At 29.2% G+C, this 24,931-nt stretch overlaps 1 protein-coding gene and 1 long non-coding RNA gene across 2 annotated transcripts; one reads left to right on the forward strand and one right to left on the reverse strand.

Annotated features, from left to right (window-relative positions):
* The first annotated feature begins 5,703 nt into the window (after nt 1-5,703).
* LOC132805001 (uncharacterized) lies at nt 5,704-8,789 on the forward strand. The gene is made up of 2 exons (XR_009640367.1): nt 5,704-5,985; nt 7,717-8,789. It is a non-coding gene; the product is annotated as an uncharacterized LOC132805001 (long non-coding RNA).
* Nucleotides 8,790-9,277: 488 nt separating this feature from the next.
* On the reverse strand, nt 9,278-15,074 carry LOC112488756 (protein ZINC INDUCED FACILITATOR-LIKE 1). Its single transcript, XM_048470246.2, has 17 exons — nt 14,656-15,074; nt 14,203-14,243; nt 13,364-13,424; nt 13,168-13,270; nt 12,969-13,071; nt 12,774-12,827; nt 12,626-12,688; nt 12,357-12,406; nt 12,158-12,233; nt 11,744-11,920; nt 11,446-11,533; nt 11,210-11,295; nt 11,016-11,123; nt 10,762-10,806; nt 10,558-10,646; nt 10,278-10,321; nt 9,278-9,626 (listed from the first exon to the last, which is right to left on the reverse strand). The coding sequence occupies exons 1-17, from the start codon at nt 14,804-14,806 to the stop codon at nt 9,541-9,543; spliced, it is 1,425 nt and encodes a 474-aa protein (XP_048326203.2). The 5' UTR covers nt 14,807-15,074; the 3' UTR covers nt 9,278-9,540.
* Nucleotides 15,075-24,931: the final 9,857 nt, after the last annotated feature.

Consider the following 24,931-nt stretch of genomic DNA (forward strand, 5'->3'; position numbering starts at 1 on the left):
AGCTCATTTCTCCTCATCAAGCAACGTTTACGCCTGGGTGTTGGATAGGAGAGAACACGATCTTGGTTAATGAAATTGTGCACTCCATGAGAAAGAATAAAGGAACTAGCAGTTTGCTCAAGATTAAGTTTGACATGCATAAGGCCTATAAGAGAATTAATTGGCAAATTCTAAATGAAATCCTTATTTGTTATGGTTTTTCGGCCAATGTGACTGGGCTCTTAAGCCAATGCTATTCAGTTGACAACATCTCAATCTCTCAATGGAAGCATTTGCGGACCTGTTAACATGGAAAGAGGAATCCAATAAAGGAACCCGATCTCTTCATATCTATACATCCTTTTTGGTGAATTGCTGTCTCGGATGCTTCACAAACTAGAATTAGAAAGTAAAGTTCAAGGAATTAAAATTGGCATGAAGTGCCCCCCCCCCCCCCCCCCATTTCCCATCTCTTTTTTGTGGATAACATTCTAGGTTCTATAAAGCCAACAAAAAGGAAGCTCAAGAGGTAGCTAATTGTATGAAGCGTTACTGAAAGTGGACTGGGCAAAACATCAATTTATCCAAATCAAGGTGTTCCTTTTCGAAAAACATCACAAGAAGGACCAAAGCAGAAATTAGAGATATCTTTGGCATTAAGGAGTTACCTAAGGAAACTATTTACTTAGGGAACCCCATTTTTCTTGGAAGAAACAAAAATTTGGAATTTGACGAGCTTAGAAAAAGATTAGAAGCAAGACTGCAGGGGTGGAAAGCAAAGCTTCTTTCACAAGCAGGTAGAAAGGTCTTGTTTAAGTCTATAATCACTGCCATCCCAATCTACACTATGTCTTCTTGTAAATTGCCTCTAACGGCTTGCAAGAAAATCAATAATTTGGTGAGATATTTTCTCTGGAAGGGCAACATAATTTGGCAAGATTTTTTCTCTAGAAGGACAACAATGATCAAAATTCGCAGTTCTGTTCGGTGTCTTGGAAAAAAGTTTGTGTTTCTAAGTTTCATGGAGGGTTGGGTATCAGAAGAATGGAAGATGTCAACACCTGCCCTGTTGTGTAAGCTAGGTTGGTTTGTTGAGAGTAATAGGGACCTGCTGTGGGTTAAGGCTTTAAAAGCCAAGTATTTCCCTCACTCCTCCTTCATGCAAGCTGGCCGAAAGTAAACTAACTCATGGCATTGGAAAGGAATTTTGAGCATTTGTCCAATCCTTGCTAAAGGCATTTGCTATAAGGTTGGGAAAGGCAGCAAAATCAATTACTGGGAAGACCTATGGGTTCCCAACCTTCTTAATTTTCATCCAAGGCCCAAACCAAACCTGGCTAATCCGCAATGTGGAATGGTGGACTCACTATTATTAACTAACGGCCAATGGAATAAACCCCTTTTGGAGAGCTTGTTTGATAGGGAATCTACTTATAACATACTCAAAATCTTTTGGGCTAATGGGTCAGTGGAAGACAAGCTAATCTGGACTGGGTGTAATTTAGGAAAATTCTGTATTTATTAATTCGTTGCCGAGGGAAAATGTTTGTTAGTGGAAATGCTTGTGGAAGAGTAATATTCATGATAGATTGAAGTTTTTTACATGGAAATTAGCAACTTATGGCTTGCCAGTGTATTCTAATTTGCTTAAGTGGAAATGGAAGGTGGATAGCCCTTGCTGTCCACATGGTTGTAATTGTCTTGAAGATGAAGTGCACTTAGTTTTTCAATTCAGCGTTGCTAGAGCCTTATGGTTGGCTTCTCCTTGAGCAGTTAGATGGGAAGCCTTTTTATATCTAAACCTAAAGCTTTTGCTTGGAATAACATAGAGCCGGAAGGAAAGCTGCCAGTCCACCCCCACGACAGAGACAACTTTTCCTCTTTGCTGCTTTTACTCCGAATACCATTTAGAGCTTGCAAAATCAGGTAGTGTTCAAAGGGTCAATGTGCTTGCTTAAGGAATTAGTCAGGTCATTATTTTCCAGATATGAGGAACACAAAGAATCCCTAGCCGTTCGACCTGGATCCCTAACCCAACTTGGATGTTGATTTCATATGGCGTAACCCCCTGATTGGAGTAATCAAGATTAATTGTGATGCTTCTATCAAGAACGGTATTGCTGGTATCGGGTTGGTGATTAGGGACCATACTAGCAGAGTCTTGAGAGTTAAGGGCGTGTTTGTTATGCAGGACTGGGCAGGTCAGGACAAGACCCAGTCCCAGTCCGGTGTTTGGAAAGTAAAAATGGAAGGGGGACAGGTTTGTCCCGTTGATCATTTTATTCCAAATGAAGGGGATAGATCTGACCCATCTGGAGGCTGGGTCACTTTTGTCCGACTGAGCTCTCTTCTACCGCATCAAGTCCTTTTATTTCCCACCACTGATAGGAATCTTTGTCACGGAGGTTCTTGGCGGTTGAGTCTAAACCACTTTCTTTTTTATTCGGAACCCTAGGAGGAGAAGAAGCAGAACTCGGCCTCAGCCATGAACGATCATATCTCCGGCGTGTTTCACCGTCCCATGGCAGGCGTCGTTAAAAGAATCCGGCTAGAGAACTTCATGTGCCACAGTCACCTGGAAATCGAGCTCGGCGACTCCGTCAATTTCATCACCGGTCAAAATGGAAGTAAGGCTCCTCTTTCTATCTTCTCTATGCCTAGGGTTTATGACATCCAGAATTTGTTGATTTTGCCTATGGTTTCAATTTTCTCAGGTTTTTGTTTTTATTTTTTGAGTGTATGTGTTTGAGCGCAATTATATTTGTTAGATAGGCAATTAGTCTAAATTTTAGCAGCCTGTTGGGAGTTTAATTTTAAAAATGCAATTTTTTTTTTCTTTCTTTTTTTTTTTTTTTTTTGTGTGATGGTGTTTACAGGTGGTAAGAGTGCGATACTTACTACTTTGTGCATTGCATTTGGGTGTCGAGCTAAAGGGACTCAAAGGGCTTCAATGTTGAAGGATTTTATTAAAACTGGTTGCAGGTTTGTGTTTGCCTTGCCATTCTTTTTTCTTGTTTGTTGTTTGGTTTTTTGGGGCAGGTTAATGAGAAACATTCACATCATAGAAGTTAATTCTATGTTTTTGAAATAAAATCTTTTCATTTTGTCATTGTGAAAGGTTTGTGCTTCATATTCCTTTCAAGGTGTGTTTCATTTTGACGTCATGAGACATCTAGCTAAAAGAATTGGCCACATAGAACGCCATGCCACTGTGCTAATAGAGAACCGTAGATCTTGCTAGAAAAGGGATCACTTTAATTTAGATGTGAAAATCTGAATGCTTGACTTTGTAGGGTAGAAGGTCCGCAGATGACAAGTTGTAGAGTAGGATATACATTTCTGAGAAGTTTGTAGCTGTACTTGCTGAGGATTGTTAAGAGAGAATCCGGTGTTTTTGATACAAGTCCATCAGAGAAACAACGGACTATAACAATTTTTGTTTGTATGCCACCTTTCGTACAGGTTTAATATTCTCATGCCTGTTTGTGAGTAATAAAAAATCATTGAACTTTCTAGAAATTTAGAATATATGAACTATGTTTACTTTGATAAAGCATTTCACTCTTGATGTACAGGGCCCTACTGTAAGAGGATAGAGATAAGTTAAATTTAGGAAGTTCTATCTGAAAGGAGTGTTTTACTAATAACCTTGTTGATTGGATTGGTGATGGGAAGTTCTGAAAGAGTAGTGATTCTCTAATATCCTTGTTAATTGGATTTGTAATTGGGAGATTTCTCAACCAGTTCTCAGTCTCCGTACAGCTTTAGGTCTTCTTACATTCACCTAAGTATCTAATTTCTTTAGGCCAAGTTGGATTAGTCTTACTTTTGCAATGCTGTTAAACTTTTATTGATATATTATGTAAATTTTCCCTCTTCCTTTAACGTTGAGAGAAACTTTATTCTTTGGGCATCAGTATTTTCTCTTGTGCTTCTTTACTCTAACCATTAACTGGATCCTTTTGATTAGTGATTCTGTAGCCTGTAGTATTGCTTTAATGAGTGAGACACTTTTAGTTATCTCATTAGACCTGAAGTATCCATAAAGATCTTTCTTAATTTGCATTTAAGGTGGTTGTTGAAATTGTTTCAGACTTTCTTTTAGTTTTCAATGGCCTGAAGCATAGTGGGAGCACTGTAAATATAATAGAGAATTCAAGTTTGTGAATAACATATAGTTGGTTTATATTTTTTTTTTCAAGAGGCATTTTCTGCATTTGAGATATTTTAATGTGCTTCCTATGCTTGCAAAATAGTGTTTTAAGACTTACTTCTTAGTTCAATTTGGTTTGTTTATTTATTTATTTTATTTTTTGTTGCAGTTATGCAAATGTTCATGTAGAAATTAAAAATGAAGGGGAGGATGCTTTGAAGCCAGAAATATATGGCGATGTCATAATTATAGAGCGTAGGATTTCTGAAATAAAACTATAATTATAAAATAGTCCAATCCAGTCCGATCCTGCACCAAACATGGGACAACTAGTCCAATATTCAGTCCAGAACTATACCAAACACAGTACTGCACTATTCGATCCTGTCCGATCCAAACCTATCCTGTCCGATCCCGTCCGATCCGGATCTATCTTGCTTACCAAACGCCCCCTAAAGGTCCAAGGGAGAATATAGACATTCCCGAAGCAGCGGAAGCGGCCGCCATTCTCAAAGTTGTATTGCTTGCATGTGAAGATGGCCATGCTAATCTCGTCTATGAAAGTGACGCGAAAGGGGTCATTATGATACTCAATCAACCGGGCTAGTTGTCATGGGCATTGGTCCTCATATGGGTTTATCAAAAAGATCTTAGATCTCTGTCCAGATTTCCAATCTATCTCCAAGAAAAGTGAATATTTTGGTTCATCTTGTTTCAAGATGGGCCATTCTAGTGCTTTTGTAGGGCACATTCCCTCTTTTTTGTTACCTAGATAGCTTTTTGAAGAGGTGAATTAAGAAGGAGGCTACTGGCTGTTCCTGATTCCTAGCAATATGTAACTGTTTACCCTCCCTTTTGGTTAATACAACACTCCACTTTTCAAAGCAAAAAAAAAAAAAAAAGGTTTTAAGCTTCTAAAAATAGAGGGAAAAAATAAAAATAAAAATGTTTTAAGCCCCAAAAGAAAACTTACAAGAGGTCAGTGACGTGACCCTTCATACAAAAGTGGATGGTGCCATTATATAGTGACAGTACTTATTACTTTTTAAATGCTTGGTACCAAAGGATACAGACATGTACAATATGCCATAGTTTATGTTATGCTGATAAATAACTAATTTAGAGTTTGCTTTAAAAAGAAAAAAAAAAAACAACTAATTATCATATTTTCTAATCTACCAAAAAGTTTATTAAATGATGTGAAAAAAAAAATGTTGTATTTCAAACCAAAAATAAAATTTATTTTGCGAAGTGGAGGTAATAAAATGGTCCGTATTTATTCAAGTACTTCCATTGAGGTGGGCTTGAGCTTTTTCCTTACATATTTGCATGGTTATAGTTTATAGTTTGCTTGTTATAATTATCGATATGTGCTTTTGAAAAATAGGGAAAAATATATATATATATATAGACGTACAAACCACGAAACCGAAAATAAAACTTGCCGTCCCTTGTAACGGAGGTTGGTAACCAAGTTGGATAAAATGATTGATGTCAAGGTGGGCTTCAGTGGTTTCTTTAAATATTTGCATAGTTATAGTATATGGTTTTGCTTGGTATAATTTGAAATATTTGCTTTTGGGAAGAAAAAAATAAAATAAAATAAAATAAATAGACGTAGAAGAATAGAACACGAAACCAAAACTAAAATGTGCCCTATATAAACCCACTTACCTATTTATTCATTTTGAGACACAATTTATAATTGTTACTGCAGGGAAAGCAAAACCATTTTGCCCCACAAAACCGAAAGACGAAGAAGATAAGATAACCCAAATGGCCGCTTCCAAGCCTTCCACCAATATTCCTCTTCTTAAACCGTACAAGATGGGAAAGTACGATCTTTCTCATAGGTAACCAATCTTTTACAAATCCATACTGCTTTGCTTTTTTTTTCTTTTCTGTTTTTTTCCCCCCCTAAAGATGACTCACTTTCATTTGGTATTGTAGATGACATATATAATTTTCTTGTATCATGAAATTGAATAAAATTGCATAATCTCTACGTAGTTTAAAAATTTCCCACAAAGTGTTTTAACTTCCAGATAGATACCCTTTGATTGCCTTGAATCTTTAACTTTAATTAGCTTGCTGGTTTCTTACTAGCATATTTTTCAGGTTTTTATACCATCATCCTTGCAAAGTAGTGTTACAAACCAAGAATTTAATTCCAAAGCCTTAAAAGCACATAGTTTAATCACACTTTTGGTCAGTTTTAGAGCTCCAAAAAGAAGCTCAAGGTCGAAACCATGGAGATTCTCTGTATACCCAAAGTATAAAAGGCAAATCCTATAACTAAAGAGTTCAAACAAAAGTGTCTATAGTGATCGTGCGGTGTGTAATTTGATGCCAACAAGATCGCAATCGGAAATCGATGATGGAGATTTCCTGAGAATTCTAATCATGGCTCCTCCCCAGATTCTCCTCGACCTATCTCTTTCTAGTGAATTATTCGTTGATTTTGCCCCATACAAGAATCTAATTCTACTTGATCAATTCCTCCTTTCCCCTATTCGAAAACTTTGCACTGTTAGATATCATATTAAATTTCTGTAGATTTTAAAATTTTAAATTATTAAAAAGTGAATTTAAAATATATATCAGTTTTGTCTAATATTTTCTTTTATTTGCAAATTATTTTAGTTTTTAGTAGTATTAATTTTTTTAAATGGGTGATAATGTGATTTTAATGAGTAAGATTTAATTACTAGATCTCATTTAGGTTTACATTCTAATACCACATATTTTAGAAGATTTAATATATATAAGAATCAGAATGGTTTATAAGTGGACTTGGCAATAGTCACACAGCTTGTTAACAAGATATAAACTTTATTTGGGTCTAAACAGATCAAATATTTCATAATGGATGAACGATAAACAGGTTCATCTACTATAACCTATTGTACCTGTTAAAAATGATATTTTGATAATTTTATTATATTATTTCTTTAATAAGAAAGTTTTGAAGTGGCCTTTTTTTTTTAATATATATTATATATTTTATATCTTTGATTACCATAAGAAATGAATATGTGTTTTATTTATGTTTCTCAATTTTTTGAATTTGCGTTACACTTGTGTTTAAAATTTTTTTGTCCAATTTTAGAAATTTGTAAAATTGATTAATATATGTGTGAAATATTATTTATATTATTTATTATTTTTAATTGTATTTTTCATAAAGGGTTAAATATCATAATACATATGTTATTTTAACAAAGATATTTTGACATGGTAACTAAATGGGTTGGGGTTGGCTAAATAAATTTCAACATAAATACAACACAGCACAAATATGTTTCAACGTTGAAATCGATTGGTCCTCCTCTCCATTCCCAATTTGCTTTTTCCTTTTTCTTATAAATCACTTCATTTTTTAAAATAAAGGGTAAGCCCTCTGAATTTTTATGCCTTTGGCGCTTTACATTTTACCATTTAAAGTTTAAAAATTTTACATTACCATTTAATTTATTATTTTTTATCATTCTGATGTAATCTATAATAAATATAAGTGTTAAAAATCTAACACAATTTTTTTTTTTTTTTTTGTGGCTAAATCTAACACAAACTTATATATGCAGTTCACGTGACCTTTCCTTTTATGAGGGCATTTGATGGGATTAAAAAAAATGAATCAGACATATACAAGAGAAAACCCCATACCCAATCTTCCATTAGATTATCTTCCTCTGCTCTTAGCCTCTATGACACAGGAGTTTGCAAACTCTTCATATAAGCTATTAGCTGCAAGAGAGAGAAAAAAATAAAGTATCAAATAGATAATAAAGCAATAAACTTAGAGCAACCAAGGAACTTTTTAAAGTAAAAAATATTTTTTGAAAAAATTAATAAAATTTTAAAATGCTCTCTAACAAAAATTTTTATTTATGTTTTTTTATTTTTATTTTTTCTATAAATATTTACTATTTTATTTGTAATTTTTTTTATATGAGCTATTTATTTCTTAAATGTTATAATAATGACATACAAACTTATATTATATTTAATTAAATTTATATAATATTGAAATAAAAAATAATTTTTACATTTCATATTTAAAAAATTAAATTAATTTTTTATATTAAAAAATTAAATTAAAAAATCAATTGAAATTCTCTTTTAAATATTATTTTTTTAAAATAATAAATATGACTCATTTAAAAACTTTATTTGGGAATGCTCTTATGACGGCAACTCATGCCCTGAGCTTGAGCGTGTTTGCCCCCTTTCTAACCTTAATCCATATGACTTCCACATGTTGGGCAACTTTTGCTTTTACACCCACAAATGTCTCTTTTATATAGTTTCTAGGCTTCTTCATAAAACGTCATTGGATGCTCAATTGGACTCTTTGATTTCCAAGGAGAATTATCCATGGTTAATGAATTCTTCAAAGAGGTCAATTTATAGATCTCCCCCTCAAAACTCCAAATCATTCAATGGATTTTTCAATTTTTTCAATTCCCTGAAATGTCTTAAAAAAAAAAAATTCATATGAAATGCTCATAGAAATTTCTCTCAGGTTTTTTAGGACCTCTTTTATAGGTTACACCAAAATGATACAAAAATAACAAAACAAGTGGCATTGTGGTAATTTTTAAAGTTTAAATAGTATAGTGTCAAACATATAAAAATTCAAAAGGATAAAATATATTTTAGCCTAAAATAAATAAATATGAAAAAAATAGATCCTCAGTTTCATGAAGAATAGTCTAGATTTTTTTTTTTTGGGAATACTTTTAATAAAAAATGATAATAAATACTACTAATAATTTTTAAAACTTTTTTTAAAATTTAATTAAACTCTATTTGAGTGACTTGTATAGTTTTTTACTTTAATCAACTTATGTTCAATTAGATATCGAATTGTTTAATTAATAAAATTGTTCACACTTCTGACCTATAAAAACTGTGAAGAAGAAAATTAGTATCTTTCAGTGATTATAGAAAATACTTAAATTTTATTTTCTTATTATCTAATTATAATTAAATTTATATATAGTAGCACTTTTCTCATTAATTTGCTCTATACATGTACATTATGGAATACCATTGTGGAAAAGATAATGACAATTTTCTCAAATAGTTTTTTGATTTAAATAATTAATTGAAATATTGGTATATTAGCCAAACTCTCCGACAGAACATAAAAATCCAGTTGGACTTTCATTATTTATTGCAAAAAGTATGGTTTCTCTTAATTTGCAAACTTGCCAAGAAATATAGCACTGCTCTTTTTCCTCCTAAGAAGTCAAATTTATGGAAAAGTACAACGCAGGCAGTGATGTCCAAACAAAGATTCAATAATCGCAACATTGAAGGATTTCTTTGAGCTTTTCACATGAAATGGAGTTCTATATTCAGCTACATATATATATATATATACACACAGATACTGAGCCATACTATGGTGTTGGTAGAAATGGTTTGAATGTCATCAGCACTCCAATAGCGTCGACTACATTCAGGAGGAAGAAAACCATGTGGGTGCCTGCATTAAAAAAATACTAATTAGCTGATGAATTTATATATATATCTCATAAACTGTAAATTCAGATTTCACAATGAGATTGCTACTGTGAAATGAGAATTCCATACGTTAATTTCCTAATAAGACAGTAAGCTTGCTAAATACATTAATCAAAAGTCAAAAGGATCCATCTGCTGAGTACTGTCACATAAATCTTAACTTTATATGTTTTGGATGAAGGTTAGAAAATCCAATCTAACCTCAAAAGTCCATGAGAAAGATCGGTTTTAAACGAGATTGAGTTCACTACAGCCTCAATGAATGGTACTAAGAGTAGGAAAAATGGTTAGGAAAGGACAGTCTGCTTTGACTGCTTTATAGCAGTTTGTGTTTTTTAATTGATGGAAATGGTTAACAGGTTTTTCACTATGTGTATTTCTATTTCTATTTGCTAATTTACAGTAATGAACACTGCATTCTGATGGTGAGTTCTCATTTTGCTCCTTACTGTGTGATTTATATATTTAGAATCAGTTCTACAAATTCATCCAAAATTTTGAATTTGCCAGATAAGGGCAAGAACATCTAAGATTGTGAGGCATGTACATATAGACAAAATGTGTTTGTCAAATGAGAATTCAGGATGAAAAGAAGGTCACTTAAATATCATACCTGGAAGGAAAGAGGCATCTAGACGTGTTTGTGCCCACGATAAACTGTTGAGATAAAGATCATAAATGATAAAAGTGTTAGAATTTAAAAAATTAAACAGCACCTTTAGACAACAACTTAATTTAATTAGTCAGAACAAAGAAGTGTAAGGTTGGTCTGGTTTATATAGGTAGCACAAAATGAACATCTGAATTTCTTTGTACTTGCTAGTGATTTATTGATTTTATGTATTCTTTTCTTTTTTTCCTGTTAGAGAGAGTAGATAGAAAAGCAAAAGTACATTGCACCGCCTGCAGCTGGGCCAACAGCTTTGAACAAAGACATCAGAGTCATTGCAATCCCATTAGCAGCACCTCTTTGATTTTGTTCCTGGTGTTGAGTACATGATCAAGTTGAATTAAGAGACTTCATTTTGCTAAGGCTTATTAATATCACAAACCAAAGAAAAACAGAAATTAGAACAAATCAAGAAAGCAAACTTTACCACAGCTCTGCTTTGGATGAGGAGCAAACCAGTTATAATGGCGGTCTAGTTACAAAACAAAGAAAAGAAAAGGAACAGATTGTCAGTAAGAATAAGAAAGAACACGGTTTTACAAATTAAGCCTTCTAAAACATAAAGATACTTTCAAATCGAAAAGAATATATTAATAAGTAACCACCAACTGACTATGTGTATATCAAACCAACAGAACATACAATGAATAACAGAGATCTTTAAGTTGTATGATTGCTTACAGATAAGACATTCTTTATTATAGATGCCACATTTAACAAGAAGAAAAGGGTGAATCCTGACAACAATGCTATATAGGGGTAAGCTGTCAGCAGAGGTATAGTTAGAAACTGCATATGGAAAATTTACCCAAAATCAGAAGAGTAATAATATTACAAGAGCAATACACAATATACAGATGCAACAAGCAGCATACCCCTGAAATACGAGCAGCCATTGTGGCACCGATCATCTTTTCTATATATGGATATAGAAAACTTTGGAAGACAAAAAGACTACAACCTGGAATTTCGGTAAGATGTCCAAAACTTGAGGCATTTCTAGAAAATAATAAGTAATGTACTAACATTTGTAGAAAACGGATATAGAAAAGAGAATATGTTTTTTGATGGTAAGAGAGGTAATATGGTGCGCCATCATATATATGCTTACCAGAGATTGTGAGAATTTGACCAACATCCTCACTTTTATAACTCAACCCCCAAAGTTTCCGAGGACTTGTAGCCCATAATGAGAAAATCTAATAGAAATAAGTGAATACATAACAAAACAAATTGTAAGAAATGCAAACTAATTTCTATGTAAACTGGGATGTTCTTTTTTTCCTCATACTATCAACAGAATGCAAGACTTGTTAAGGCAAGTTTGGGAATTAAATAAGAAACTTAACAAATTTATGAAAAGAAATGTGAATAATTATTTGGTAACTAAAACAGATTATGGAAAGTACCTCTGTATATGCCATGCTATGAAGTGAGAAAACACAGTAAGTAAGGATTGAAGACATTAAGGGCCAATTCCTTAGAAGGTTTTTCTTAGGTTCTTTTTCCACTTCAGTTTTTTGGTCTGTTTTCTTAGCAGTTGTTTCCAATGCTTCCACGGAATCATTGTGCTTGTGTAACGTTTCCTGCAGTTATTTAGATTCACAAAAGATACAAAAATTAATTTGAATTTTCGAAAGGAAAGACAAGAAAAAGCAATGAAACATAAATTTTATCATTTACAAAAAGTTTAGGAAAGGATTTCGTTAATTTGCTAATAAGAGGCCAACATTTAACAATAATTTGAAATGAAACGAAGAATATCAGACATCCATATAGAGATTAACGAACAAACTAGAAATAAATTGATAAGCTCTGCATACCGGAAGCCATATGGAGGCAATAGTTACTCCAAACGCCATAAGTGATATACATAAGCAAGGCAAGAAATATGGGAACCTGCATGAAATGATTCAAATTTGGCACGTCATGGTTTATGATAGCTATCATAGCTATCAGTAGAAGAAATGACAAAATAAAACAGGAAAAAACATACTTCAAAAAAATAACCAGTTTGCTTACCTTCCAAACAACGAATTTTTTGAAAAGATTTCTGGAAACTTGTCTGCAGGCTGGGTGACAAGATTGTCGAGAAACATCAAATTAATACATTGCAAGCATAAAAGTTGTAACAGAGAGACACAGACACACAGTATACTCAGGAAACTCTTTTACATTTGTGAAAACACTTCTTCACTTGTGTTTGAATCATAACAATTATTCAGCAGGCAATAGTTATAATAAACTACAACAATTTGCTTATAGTTTGTATGGACCAGGAATAGAAGTACCTGAGCAAAGTAGCCCCCAACAGCTGGGCCAACTATCAACCCTATACCAATTGCTGTACTTACCTGAAATCAATTTATAATTCTTAATACATTAATTATGAGGTACAAATTAAAGAAAACGCTCATACCACAGGCCAAGAAAGCTCACAGTTGACACGCCTAGAGCTTGGTATTCAGTCCGGAAGACTTCGACTGCGTATGCCTGCTCATAAAGGAAGTTAGATCATGCACATTAAAAAAAACAATAATAAAAAAAAAAAAAAAGGAAAAACAAAATACAAAACAGCTAGAGGGAAGAAGCACTAGAGGAACAATCAATTAAGCATACAGAATGCTATGGTACCTTTATAGGTCCAAGTACTCCATTCAAGCATCCGAGAAGAAACCTTGTAATAATGGCCATCCAATAGTTTACACTAAGGCCAAAAAGAGTGTTGAAAATAACCCTGAAACAAACAACCAAGATTGTTTTAAAATCCACCCACAGTTAGTTTCACATAATGAATCTGCAGCTGAATGGCAAAATAGTAGTAGATGCTAACACTGCGATAGTCCCTAATATTATGACAGGTTTTCGACCATAGCGATCAGCCACTAGACCCCAGAAAACAGAAGTGCAAGCTCTGCCAAGCATAAATGCAGCGCCTTCAAAATATTTGCAAAAATATGTTAGCTACTGTGCATTTTTATTGAAGAAAATAAGAAATAACAGGGATAATTACTTAAAAATATTGTTACCTATAAAACCACTATAGAAGCTAATATCTTCCTCTCTTTTTGCGATCTGAAAGTCTTTAACCTGCAAAACAGTATTAAGAAAGATAGTTATTTTCAGGATACTATCGATTATCAGTTATAAGTTTGACGAAACCTGCAAAGGTCTCATACTTTATATAGTATTCAAGGTATAAGAATAGAGCTGAACAAACAGCAAATTAGTATAACAATTATATAATCATCTTGTGAAATCTTATTTAATATGCAAAAGGATTTCCATATATATCCATGCCAAAGTCGCTTCTCAAGGACACTAGAAAGTTGTAAAACAGAAGAAATTTGCACATAGAGGTTGAGAGGACAGCAAAGACTTAAGATTCAGTAATCCAACAACTAAACATGATATCAAGTGAAGTTGGCTTAAGTGGTAAGCCACCCACTTCTACGACTGGGAAGTCTTGGATTTAAATACCAGGTTAGTGGGGGAAATCATTGTAAATTTTAAAAAAATAAAATAAAAAAATAAAAAAAATGACAAAAGGATCCCATAGCAGATATAGATATTGCTAGAAAAATCTAAAATCTTGAAGAAGCTATTTTGTTTTTTCCCCTACAATTTTATCCTAAAGAGAAACAGCCAAGCACCGTTAGAGCAGTCCGACAAGCCAAATGAGATGTATATCCATATTATCAGAATATGAAGTCCAGATGATACGGAAAACAGAATAAGCGCTAAGAAAATTCGAAATAGTATAGCAAGATTCTCTAACATCATTAGCATGGAAAATGCTAGAAATATAGTTATACTACCTGCAGATCAATCTAATGGAGGAAACACTACTCGGAAGTAAAAATCTCACCATGAAATAAAGGAATGGAAACAGAGATGATATTGGCAGCGCTGGAAACAAAACCAAGAAAAGAAAATTCATCAGGCATAAACAGTTAATATATACGCTGGGAAATTCATAGAACATTGTTTATACAAAGTGGTCTGCACATGTATATATATGATGGAAACAACAAGTGGAAGAAGAGCTCATTTCTTAAACAAATTGCTTTAAAAATCACATTCATCCAAATGAAAAAAGTACCAAATTTTATGCAATTATGTTTAAGAAAAAAAAAAAAAAAAGACAATGAAATCAATTGCTAATCTATGTTGTTCTGTTTTAAAAAAATAATAATAATAATAATAGAAACAAGAACAAAATTGGGATTTTCTTTCATGTTAAAAATAACAACACTTTCAACAATGCATTTGGAAAGCACAGAAAACAAAAACAGTAAGCAGAGTGAGAAAAAAAGCTTACCACTCGTCAAAACAATAATCCATACGTAAATGAGGCCTTTAATTGGTAAACCAGGGTGTTTCTCATTATACTTCTCCAGCTTACAACCTGGGCAATTCTCATAGTACACCTTCTCCTCCTTCAGCAGACTCTCTCTACTCTCTTCCGCCATTTTTTTAAAATTTTTCTGGGTTTTTTCAATAATATTCTCCTAGATGTTGTGTATAATTGAGAAAGATAGAAGAAAACTCTTTCCCTATTTCTTCACCATGAAATGGAATTATTTAGGAGAAATAGACAGAGTCTAGCTTAGCAGCGGACAAAACACCCACCAACCTTAAGCTTCTCCTCCTAAATAGCTCATTAAATGCGTTTCACATTCACAAATTTATAATACAAAACGCCTAACAAAACCCACAGTCAAATAAAAACGATAACAATACAAAATTAGCAAACCAAACGCACTGTAAAAAATAAAAAAAAATTTAAAAAGCATGAAAGACCTGAATATTCATCTCTGATTCTGAAAAACCCACGTTGGTATTATTCTGTTTTTCTTTACATATAAATTCAAATCTTTGTCATCTTCCTTGTCGTTTTTCGATTAATTTTTACTTGGAGCCAATGATATTATCGACATGCTAATAATGCCACCCAAAAGTGTAAATTATGAGGACGACTTATCAGTGTGTTGTGCTGTGTATTATATTATCAATGTATTTATTGAAAAAATATATATTACACTTATTATTATTATAATATTAAGGAAAGCCAGAGCTAAACCCAAGTTGTAGGGATAAAATTCAACAGGCACTCAACCGCTAAGAGATGCGAAACAAAACTGCTGATGAGTTGGATGAATATTCTTTTTTTTTTTTTTTAATTTTTAACAGAGGATGAACATTATTTATTTATTTACTTTTTTGGTAAACGAGGGATGAATATTATAAATTATACAAATGTTGACCGTATGAAGTTATAAGCTTCGGTCAATGGTTGAAGACCTACGAAAAGGCCCCATCAACTTGCTACAGGCGTCACTAATTGATTTGATACTTCGCCACCATCAACAAATTTTTATATAATATTATTACATAAAATAAAATTTTGATATTTATTTTTAAATTAAGGGGCAAATTTGAGTTTTCATATCTTAGTCTTTTTCCTTTTTTTTCCCTAATCATATGCACTAATGATACCATATTGTTTGAGAGTTCTTTTCCAAAAAAAATTTAGTGTTTCTTACCCTTGAAGTTTTAAAAAAATAAAAATAAAAAAAAGGGGGAAATTGTAGTTTCTTTCCCAAGTCAAATTAGTTATCATGGAATTCACATGAACAACATTATTTATCATCATGATTACTTAGATCTACATGCTAAATAGTAATTGCAATATTTATCATTAAATATTTTAATTGCAATATTTATCATTAAATATTTTACTTTTAAAATTTTAATTAAAAAATAATAAAATTAAATACTTTAATTAAAATTTATCATATAAATTAATGAATATAACAGTCATATAAATAGCAAAATTTAATCCAAATATGAAATATGAAATCGCGCACCAATTAAGCTTTTCTTGTTTGATAAAAATTAACTTAAAAATCAACTTTAGAATTTATAAATGATATTCTTTTCAAAACCCCGAGATATATATAATAATTTTTTCAAATTTCACAGTATCAAAGGTCGGGTATCAAGAATATTCTGCTAGATTCCTCTGTATATTAAGAAAGACAAGAAACTCTGCCTTTTTCTTCTGCCTTTTTCTTCACCATGAAATGGAATCTAGAAAAACAGGCTGTCAAGCTTGGCAGAGACAATCAAAAACAACTCATTTGCCAAAAAAATGAAAATAAAAATAGACCAACTTGGTCGCTTCTCCTGAGTAGCTTCGTTTGAGTGGGCCAGTCATTCAGAATCTATACAAGTAGCAAACAAAAGGCCCAGTAAAATAATATCAATGATTGGCAGCAAAAGAAATAAAATAGTAATTTTATTTTTGATGAAATAACAATGATGAAATCTGAAAATTAATTTCTGAATATGAAAAACCCATGACTCCCTTTTTACAATTTTTTTAATTTATAAATTCAAATCTTGTCCTTTTTCCTTGTCATTTTCTCCTTAAATGATTTGGAAAAAAAAAAGATAAAAAATTATAAACTTACACGTGGATGATGTGTGAATGAAGTCATCGACGCGTGATTTATTGGCATGTTAATAGTATTAAATCGACATTACAGACATGTCAACAGTATTAGAATTAATATGATAAGAATTTAATTGTATCTATACATTTATATTATTATATTTATTAAAAATATATATATATGTTTATATTATTATATATATAATTATTTTTGTTGAAAATATATTTTTAAAATAAAAATATATGCTTAATATGTGTCAAACTAAAATGTTCAATGTTCAATATGAAGTAAAAATTATATTCTTAATAGATCATAATATTACACAGTTGATTATATACATATACACACACAAAAAGCAAAAGCCAAATCCAAGTACTGATTGCTTCAGACATTCACAAATTTATAATACAAAATAGCAAACAAAACCCACAGTCAAATAAAAACAATAACAATAAAAATTTAGCAAACAAAAAGCACAGTAAAAAAAAAAAAAAAAAAAAAACATGAAAAACCTGAATATTCATCTCTGACTCTGAAATAGCCCCGTTGGTATTATTCTGTTTTTTTTTTTTTCACATAGAAATTCAAATCTTAATAATTTTCCTTGTCGTTTTCCCATTGATTTTTTATTTGGAAGAAAGCACGTCAATGATATTATCGACATGCCAATAATGTCATCCAAATGTAAATTATCAGGCCGATTTATCAGTGTGTTATGCGTGTGTATTATATTATTAAATATATTTATTAAAAATATATATATTATATTTATTTTATTAGTATCGTTGTTGTTACTATATTATAATATGGAAAGGAGAGCTACACCCAAGCTTTACCCATAAAATTCAACAGAAAATGACATGTAACGAACACTCAACCACTAAGAGATGTGAGACAAATGGCTGATGAATCTTTTACTTTGAATTGGAGGAATATTCTTCTTTTTTTTTTTTTTTTTTTAAAACAAAGGATGAATATTATTATTTGGTAAACAAAGGATGAATATTATAAACTATACAAATGTCGACCGTACGATGTTATAAGCTTCGATCAATGGTTGAAGATCTACGAAAAGGCACCATCAACTTGCTACAGACGTCATTAATTGATTTGATATGTCGCCTTCAATTCTCTTTCTTTCTACTTCCCACCAATTTCCTTTTATTTATTTATTTTATTATTATTAATATTATTTTTTTGGATTCGATACTTGGCCTTCAATTCCCGTTGTTTTTTTTTTTTGTTTTTTTTTTTGGGGAGAAATTCCGTCTACATAAAAGGTTTGAAAAAGCAATCACTTGTGTTTGTGAGGTTTACATGATTATTATTTATCACCTTTTAATTTTTAATAAATCGATTTATGAATTGTCCATATTATCCTCATGTGTTAAAATAAATATTTATTATTATTTTATCATTTACTTTATAATAATCTACATAAAAAAAAAATATCACTCACCATTAACTTCATTTACATAATGATAAATAATATAACTTAAAAAATAATAAATAACTTACAACTTTTTATAATACTCTTACAACTTTTTATATAGTATTATTACATGAATTAAAATTTTGATATTTATTTTTAAATTAAGGGTCAAAATTGAGTTTTCATAACTTAGTCTGCTTTCTTTCTTTTTTTTTTTTCTTTTTTTAATCATTTTTCATAATTTAGTCTACTTTTTTTTTTTTTCTTTGTTAATCATTTACCCTTATGATTCCATATTGTTTGAGAGTTGTTTTTCAAAAATTTTGTAGTGTGCAGGCAGTCCCATTATTTTCAAAGACTAGTTCTTACCGTTGAATAAAAATGGGAAATTGGAGTTTCTTTCACAAGTCAAATTAGTTATCATGGAATCCGTACGATGAATATTATTTATCATCATAATTATCTAAGATGTATATATTAAATAGTAATTTCAATAGTTATCATTAAATTTTTTTTTTCTAAAATTTTAATATACAATTTAATAAAATTTTATTCCAATTAAATTTATCATATAAGTTTATGAATATTATAAATGTAACGAGTAATGACAAATAGTAAAATTTAATCCGAATATAAATATGAATAACACACCAAATAAGCTTTCTTTGTGTAGTAAAAATTAATTTAAAAATCAACTCTAGAATTTATAAATGACATTCTTTTCAAAACTCGAAGATATATATGATGATTTTTTCAAATCTCACAATATCAAAGATCAAGTTTCAATAATATTCTGCTAAATTTCTCTTTATATTAAGAAAGATAGAAGAAACTCTACCTTTTTCTTCACCATGAAATGGATTTTAGAAAAACAGGCAGTCAAGCTTGCGAGAAAAACAAAAACAATTTATTTGCCAAAAAAAGCAAAAAAGACCAACTTGGTTGCTTCTCCTAATTAGCTTCGTTTCTATGGGCCAGTCATTCAGAATTTATACAAATAGCAAACAAAAGGCACAGTAAAATAAAAACAATGATCGGAAGCAAAATAATAAAATAGTAATTTTATTTTTGATGAAATAGCAATGATGAAACCTGAAAATTAATGTCATTGACGTGTGAAATATTGGCATGTCAATAGTATTAGATTGACATTATTGACATATCAATACTATTAGAATTAATATGATAAGAATTTAATTGTATGTACAAATTTATATTATTATATGTACTAAAAAAGCATATATATTTATATTATTATTATATATATATATAATTGTTTTTGATGAAAATATATTTTTAAAATAAGATAGACACTTAATGATGTGTCAAATTAAAATGTTGAATATAAAGTAAAAATTATATTCTTAATAACCAGTTGATTGTATACGTACACACACAGGGTAAATTAACAAAAGCAAGAGCCAAATCCAACTACTGATCATATGTAACACGAGTTGGAAATGTATAAATATAACAAAATAAATAAATAAAGAGAAAATGATTAGTATAAAAAGGACGAGCTATGAGACGAAACAGTGAATGATTCTTTGTCTGAGTTTGGTGGTGAATGACATCAGAGATACCATTTATTTATTAAACTATTTATCAAACATATATATATATATTATTAAATTACTTTATATTTAATTATATTATTTTTGAAAAATTAATTTATTTATATTTAAATTATATTAATATATTAACAAATTGAATAAGAATACATGAATATAGATGATAAATATAGCATCTGCCTTTGATAAGTGCCATAACTTCACAGCGTTATTAGCTTTGGGCTTCCGACATGATAAGCTGTGGTCAATGGTTGAAAATCTTCCAAAAGTCACTATCAACGTTGCTGGCCACAACGAATCATGTGCCATGTGGTACTTTGCCTTCAATCATGCTACCCTTTTTAAAATATATATATATATATATATATATATATATTTGTGAGCTGTCGTTTAAAATATCATCACTTATTCTCTTAAAATTTAAATAATTATTATTTATCATATTTTTAATTGATTTATAAAAAAATTATTTTTCTTTTATGTGTCAAAATACATGTTATGTACTAAAAATATTATTTATGTAATGGTAAATAATATAATTAAAAATAATAAACTATATATAATATTATTATATAAAAAGATAATAAAATAACGTTTTGATATTTGCTTTGAAATTTAGGGGTAAGAAAGAGTTTTCATAAATCAGTTTACTTAAAAATCAACTTGAAAATTATAAGGGATGGATTTTTCTAAAGCTCGGGATATAAGTGATGGTTTTTCTAATTTTGTTGATATTAATACATTTTATTAAACCGAAAAGGACAAAAGATTATAAACTTACACGTGGATGACATTGTTCACATAACAATCATGTCATCGGCGTGTCTATAATGTCATTGAGGTGTGAATTATTGGCATGTCAATAGTATTAGATTCACATTATTGACATATTACATTTAGAATTAATATGATAAGAATTTAATTGTACGTATATATTTATATTATTATTTTTACCAAAAATAAATATATTTATATTTTATATATATAATTGTTTATGTTGAAATTATATTTTTAAAATAAGATAGACAATTAATGATGTGTGAAATTAAAATGTTCAATATAAAGTAAAAATTATATTCTTAATAGATCATAATATAATATAGTTGATTATATATATATATATATATATATACACATATGCACACACTATATTAAAAAGAAGCAAAAGCCAAACTCAACTACTGAACATATATAAGAAGAGTTGGAGAGGTTTCAATATAACAAAATAAATAAACAAATAAAGAGAAAATTATTTGTGAAAACGACACTTGTCCACGAAGAGCAATGGGATGAAATAGCTAATAAATCTTGTTTGAGTTTGATGCTGAATGCCATTAGAGATACCATTTAGCTATTATATTATTTATCAAATATATATATATATATATATTATTTAATTAATTTATATTTAATTATATTAATTATTTTAAAAATTAATTTATTTATATTTAAAAATGAATTTTATAGAGTTCTATTATAAATTAATATTTTTATTCCTATTTAAAATTATTATTAAATATATTTATTAATTAAATATATTTATGTTCAAAAATATAGAATTAAATATTTCAAATGTATTCAAAAATATATAATTTTAAATATTTTAAATATATTTAGAAACATGTAATCGAATATTTTTATATATAAATATCTCACATGTGTTTCAAATTATACGATTAAATCTCTTAAATATATTTAAAAATATATGATTGAATATTTTAAATATATTTAAAAATACATTGTCAAATATTTTTAGAAACATTCATAATTATTAGATTGAACATTCCAATAAATATATATTTTTATTGTCCGAAAATGTTCTAACTGAAAAAAAAAATTATAAAATTTTCATAATTATCATTTTTATCCAAAATATTATAAAGAGTTTTCACAAAATAATATTTGATTTATAACGATTTGTGAAAAATATATATATATATATATTTCTATTTAATTAAAAATTTATGAATTGTAAATATTTTTAAATATTAAAAATATTTTATAAAATTATTTTATATTTTTTATATATTTAAATAATAATATATAAAAAATAATACTATATACAATTTGTCTTTTTTTTGGTAAATACTATATACAATTTGTTTAGAAATATAAAAGAAATTTCTACAGTCGCTGAATGTAGCATTAGCCTTCGATAAATATTATAACCATACAAGTGTTATCAGCTTTGGGCCTCTGACATTATTAACTTTGATCAGTGGTTGAAAATCTATCAAAAGTCACCATCAACGTTGCTGGACACATCTAATGATGTGGTCCTTTGCCTCCAATCATCCTCCCACTTTCTGTTCCCGACCTTTTTCTTTAAAAAAAATTTCATTTTTGAGCTGTCGTTTAAAATATCATCACTTATTCTTTTGAAATTTTAAATAATTATTATTTATCATATTTGCAATTGATTTATAAAAAAAACATTTTTCTTTTATATGTCAAAATAAATTTTATATATTAAAAATATTATTTACTATAAATTTTATTTATATAATGGTAAATAACATAATTAAAAATAATAAATAAATTATAATTTTTATATAATATTATTATATAAAAATATAATAAAACAAAGTTATGATATTTGCTTTGAAATTTAGGGATATGAAAGAATTTTCATAAATCAGTTTACTTAAAAATGATAACAGATGGATTTTTCTAAAGCTCGAGATATAAGTGATGGTTTTTCTAATATTGTTGATATTTCTGCATTTTATTAAACCGTGTAAATAAAATTTTTATTTTATTTATTTATTTAATTAATTTTTTGAATTGGGGATTCTGAAACATATAGTATTAATTAATATTTTAAAACATTATAAAATTAAGCAAATATTTAATTTGAATTTTGTGAGCAGATTTATTTATGGTTATTTATAAGAAGAGAAGCAAAGCCAATCTTACGACGTCAATATTATATAAATACTAAGTTAATAAAATATAAAATACAAGTTATAATAGTTTATGAATATAAAAGTCTATAAAACTTTATTAGAGTATTTTATAATTATTTAAACTCTATAAAAAGTAATAAACTATTAAAAAACGTATCATTTAAAAAAAATTAGTTTTTTAAAGTCCATATTGAATATAGCTCCAAAAGTTATTTATGTTATTCATACACAAGAACCTTTATTATTCATTCTTTTGTATTAGAAATAGTGGCATTCAAAGGATTATTATTCAAAAAAAAAATATGATATTTTTTACCACCACTATAAATTATATAGAGGAATTTATAGCACACAACCAAAACAATAGCGTGACATGAACAAAACTTAAAAAAAAAAAAAAAAAAAGAAAAAAAAAAGGGGGGAAGATGTACGCATTTATGTTATTTGTATGCAGCCTATTGCACTCAACTACCAAAGGACAAGGTCCCAAAATCTTGAGCATATGCTGTATATGAAAATTTCATATACAGGATAAATATATCAAATATATCATATCATATCTAAAATAGTTATATACATAATATCTTTCTTTAATATATATATATATATATATAATACATTGATTTCAATTAATATTATCAATTTGTAGTTTGCTTGGCTTTGTCGCACATTAATTAAGAGCCTTTTCATTCATTTGAAGATGATCTGCTAAGATTTTCTTTGTCGTTTTTTCCTTTTTTTTTTTTTTAGTTTTTTTTATTGTTATTTGTTTTTTTCTTTTTCGGGATGAGATTAAAACTCAGACAAAATGAAATAAATTTTGGAAATAATTTTATTTAATTAAATAATATATTTATTATTCTTCACACATTCATCGCATGTTTTTTTGTTCCTATGTTTCTTTATGGACTCACTGTTGTTCCTGCTTTGAGTTTTTGTTTTGATTTTCCTTTTTTCAGTTTATTAAATCGATATTTCTTACACTTAGCTTTTTTTTTTTTTTCTGAGATTTCTTAGACTTTAAATTACATTTTTAAAAAATATATATAATTTACCGGTTGTTTCATCTAAATTTTAATATTTCAGACCATATAATTATTGTAGAGGAATTAATTTCCTTGAGCTTCTTCTTTCAAAAATATTAATCCCAATTCTACTTTAGATAATGATATTTTATTATTTTATGTTAATTATATAAAACATAAAAAAGGATTGCTGCAAATTACATTTTAAGTTAACCTTCTAAATCTAACTTAAGTGTAATTTGCACCATTCATTTTTCTTTTTTATATATAGAAAGAAACAAAAATGTTACCCCACCGACACCTAATAAAATATTTTCCCATTTCGTAATAATTTTAGCCTTCTCCTGGACACTCAATAGTAGCAGTCGTATACATTTTAGGGAAAAAAAAAAAAAAAATCGTATACATCTCATTTTTGGATGTGACATAATATTCGTACGAAATAGAATCCTATGATTATTAAACAAAATGGATAATATTAACTCATTTTATCGAAGATATATTTTAATAAGATAATTCATCAAACTAAAATAAAAACATACTTATCCAAAAAAATAAATAAATTGGCACATACTTTAAGCGTTAAAAAAAAGCCAGCATTATAGCTACAAAAATCAATAAAGATATTTATTTATAGCAAATTGTGTGTGTGTGTGTTTTAAATTCTAAATAATGGAACAAGAGGTCAAGTAAATAATTGAACAGGAGATTTCGATCTACCTGTAAAGAATGATGAAGCACCAATTAATAGCCGCTGACACAGTCACATGCTATTTAATAATCAGTTGGTTACTGTTACTCTCAAATTTGGGTCCCGGTGGAACATGGACCTCAATGTTTGGTCGTTGCAAGAGTTTATATATGTCGTTGTGATATTCCAGCTCAGCTATCAAGCAATAATATCAGTGATAATCTTTCATTTCTGCCTTATAAGAGTAGCTGTCCGTTGGTCCCTATTGTTTGTCGATTATTTTCCAGGGAATATTGCCGTAGTACTGGAAACTTGTTCCTTTGATACAGTGAGACATAACATCTAAACCTTATTTTTTGTTTTTTTAACTTATATATATATATATATTTTTTTTTTTTTGAGTATAAAATAAATTAATTTTAAATACGAATAATTTATTCTATATATATATATATCTATTATTTGTGAATGAGATTTTTCCACATTTTTAACATTAAAAGAAAGCCGCCGATCA

The sequence above is a fragment of the Ziziphus jujuba genome, chromosome 8 (genome assembly GCF_031755915.1).
Source record: "Ziziphus jujuba cultivar Dongzao chromosome 8, ASM3175591v1".
In the NCBI taxonomy this organism is placed as follows: domain Eukaryota; kingdom Viridiplantae; phylum Streptophyta; class Magnoliopsida; order Rosales; family Rhamnaceae; genus Ziziphus; species Ziziphus jujuba.